This window comes from Penaeus vannamei, chromosome 18 (genome assembly GCF_042767895.1).
Source record: "Penaeus vannamei isolate JL-2024 chromosome 18, ASM4276789v1, whole genome shotgun sequence".
Lineage (NCBI taxonomy): Eukaryota > Metazoa > Arthropoda > Malacostraca > Decapoda > Penaeidae > Penaeus > Penaeus vannamei.
This window is the reverse complement of record NC_091566.1, coordinates 9,755,615-9,758,767: the sequence shown is the minus strand read 5'-3', so window position 1 is coordinate 9,758,767 and position 3,153 is coordinate 9,755,615. Positions and strand designations below refer to the sequence as shown.

The following is a 3,153-nucleotide window of genomic DNA, read 5'->3' as shown; positions in this document are numbered from 1 at the left end:
GTGGTGATGGTGGTGGGGACGGAGCTAGTGGTGATGGTGTTGAGGATGGGTGGTGGCGGTGATGGTGGTGTTGGGGATGGTAGTGGTGGTGATGGTGGTGGGGACGGAGCTAGTGGAGATGGTGTTGAGAATGGTAGTGGCGGTGATGGTGGTGTTGGGGATGGTAGTGGTGGTGATGGTGTTGGGGATGGTAGTGGTGGTGATGGTGGTGTTGGGGATGGTAGTGGTGGGCATGGTATTGGTGGTGATGGTGGTGATGGTGACAGATAAAGAAAAGGGCGGTAATGACAGGATGGCCGTTGTGATGATTATAAGTGAGGTGATGATGGTGAGATGGAGGCTGGTGGTGACGAAGAGGGGGACCAAATAGATTAATAATGATGTTGATGATATGGTTCATGGAAGTGATGGTGATTGTGATGATGAAAGAGATGACCGTGATATGGGAATAATCTCTTCTTAGTGTGTAGTGTGGGCGAGAGAAAGATAGGCGACTGGGCGAGTACAGTGATGGGAAGAAGGGAAGGAAGAGAAGAGAAAGGGGGAGAAGGACGAAGGAAAGGAAGAAAAGAGAAAAGGGGAGAAGGAAGAGAACAAGAGGAAGAGAAAATGGGAGAAGGAAGTGAACAAGAGGAAGAGAAAAGGGGAGAAGGAAGAGAACAAGAGGAAGAGAAAAGGGGAGAAGGAAGAGAACAAGAGGAAGAGAAAAGTGGAGAAGGAAGAGAAAAGGGAGAAGGAAGAAAAGAGAAAAAGGGAGAAGGAAGTGAACGAAAAGGAATAGAAAAGGATAGAACGATTGATAAATGCTGGTGATTCTCCTTTTTCACAGTAATAACCCGTTTTCAGGGGGAGATGTTGAGCTCCCCCCCCTATCCCCTTCTGACCTTTTCTAAGACCTTTCAAACCCTTGACCCCTACTCTGACGACCCCATATCCGTCTCTCCAACCCCCTGTCTACCCCCCCCCCCCCACACACACACTCCCTGCCCCTGCACGACCCCTGCCCAGTCCCCCTTCCGACTTCTTTTCGTGTCCAACCTCTTGTGTCTTCCTCTTCTCTCCTTGCCATCCCCTTAAGCACCATGTTCTCCCTGCCAGCCCCATGACCACCCTGTTCTCCCTGCCAGCCCCATGACCATCCTGTTCTCCCTGCCAGCCCCATGACCACCCTGTTTTCCTTGCCAGCCCCATGACCACCCTGTTTTCCTTGCCAGCCCCATGACCACCCTGTCTCCCCCTGCACCAGCTCCATTTTCCACCTTTTTCCAATCCTCCAACCCTTTGCAACCCTTCCCTCCCCTTTTCTAACCCTTTCCCTAACCCCTAGTCCTCTTTCCCTCCCCTACCCCCTGGCCCTCCCGCCCCTACGACCTATCCTTTCTATCCCTTACCCTCTAGTCCTCCCGCCCATACCCTTAGTCATCCCGCCCATACCCCCCTCGCCCTCCCGCCCATACCCCCCTCGCCCTCCCGCCCTCCCGCCCATACCCCTCCCCATGCCCAGCCCCGGGCAGCGCGAGGCGTAGGAGGCGGCGGCGCAGGTATCAGGTTCGCCGTGGAGGAAATTAATAGTTGGCGGCGGCGCGCTCGGGGTTCTTGCTCCTCGGGCGGTCGGGCTTCGGGGCTTCGGGGCTTCGGGGCTTCGGGGCCTCGGGGCCTTCCTCCTGACTCGCCCCGGACTCGGCGGAGACTCGTGTTCGAAGCGTGTTCAGGGCGCTTTTTGATTCATGTCGCTGTTTGTTTGTCTGTCTGGTCTGTCTGTGTCTTTCTCTGTCTGTCTCTTTCTCTGTCTCAGCCTCTTTCTCTCTCTCTCTCTCTCTCTCTCTCTCTCTCTCTCTCTCTCTCTCTCTATATATATATATATATATATATATATATATATATATATATATATATATATACATATATATATACATATATATATACATATATATACATATATATACATATATACATATTGATAGATAGATAGATAGATAGATAGATAGATAGACGAAAAATTGGAAGCAAAATGCCATCAAGGAGCATCTTGAGCATGGATAGGACTTGACTACTTTTTCCTGGTATGTTGTGTCCTTAAAACATTATTTCGTGCACTGTGCCAATACAAGGTCGGTGACTGCTCGCACGGTTGGTTATGACCTGATCCCGGTTGCCTGGTCAGCGTTCGGGGGCCGCCCATCGTTGCCGTGGGCGTTTCGGGCGGGCCTCGCAGGACTCGGCCATTCGTCACGTCACCTTTATCTTGTTTACCTCTGGGGATGGCGACAGATCTGCGGGCGCGGGTGGTGACGGAGGAGAGGGGAAGGGAGGGGGAGGGGGAAGGGAAGGGGGAATGGGAAGGAAGGAAGAGGGGAGGAAAGGGAGGGAGGAGAAGGAATGGGTGGATGGAGAGAGGAGAAAAGGAAGGAGGAGGAAGGAAGGAAGAGGGAGAGGAGAGGAATGGATGGATGGAGGAGAGAGAAGATAGGTGAGGAGAGGAGGAAGGAAGAGAGGGAAAAGGGAGGAGGGAGGAGGAAGAGAAGAGGGGAGGAAGGAAGGGTGGATGGAAAGGGAAGAAAGAGGAGGAAGGAGAGAGGATGAGAAAGGAGGGTGGGAAGGAGAAGGGGAAGGGAATGCAGAGGAAGAGGAGGGAGAAAGGAAAGGGACGGAGGAAAATCTGGAGAAGGGAGATGGAGAAGTGGGAACTAGATGGAAGAGAGAGGAAGGTGGGGGAAGGAGGGGGAGAACGTGTGGGGAGGGCAGGGAACAAGGAACAGGGTTGAAAAGGGGAAGTTGTAATAAAAAAGAGAAAACCAAGAGGGTGGGAAGGGAGGAAGTAGGAGGCGGGGACAGGAGGAGAAAGAAATGAAGAAGGAGAGGAGAGGGGGGAAAGAGGAGAGTCACGGATGTGAAAAAAGATGAGGGGAGGAGAAAGGAAAGAAAAGAGAGGGAGAAGAATTGACACAGATGGTGCCTTTTGTCTCCATCTTCCCAAGTGCATATTTATGCATATAGATATTAATTGATAGAACTTTAAGGTGCCTGCAAAGAGAGCTTTTTGGCTCTCATAAGACAGCCAGCACTGCCTTATATGTATATATTTTTTTATTTTATTTATTTATTTTTTATATATTATTATTTTTTTTCATTTATTGTTATTGTTTTTTCATT

At 50.8% G+C, this 3,153-nt stretch overlaps 1 protein-coding gene across 1 annotated transcript in view; it reads left to right on the top strand.

Moving 5' to 3' along the window:
* LOC138864769 (uncharacterized PE-PGRS family protein PE_PGRS20-like) overlaps positions 1-270 on the top strand; it is a 369-nt gene extending 99 nt beyond the window's left edge. Inside the window, exon 1 of the mRNA XM_070133351.1 lies at positions 1-270. This exon is cut by the window's left edge and continues 99 nt beyond it. Within this exon, the coding sequence (XP_069989452.1) occupies positions 1-270 (270 nt within the window).
* Positions 271-3,153: the final 2,883 nt, after the last annotated feature.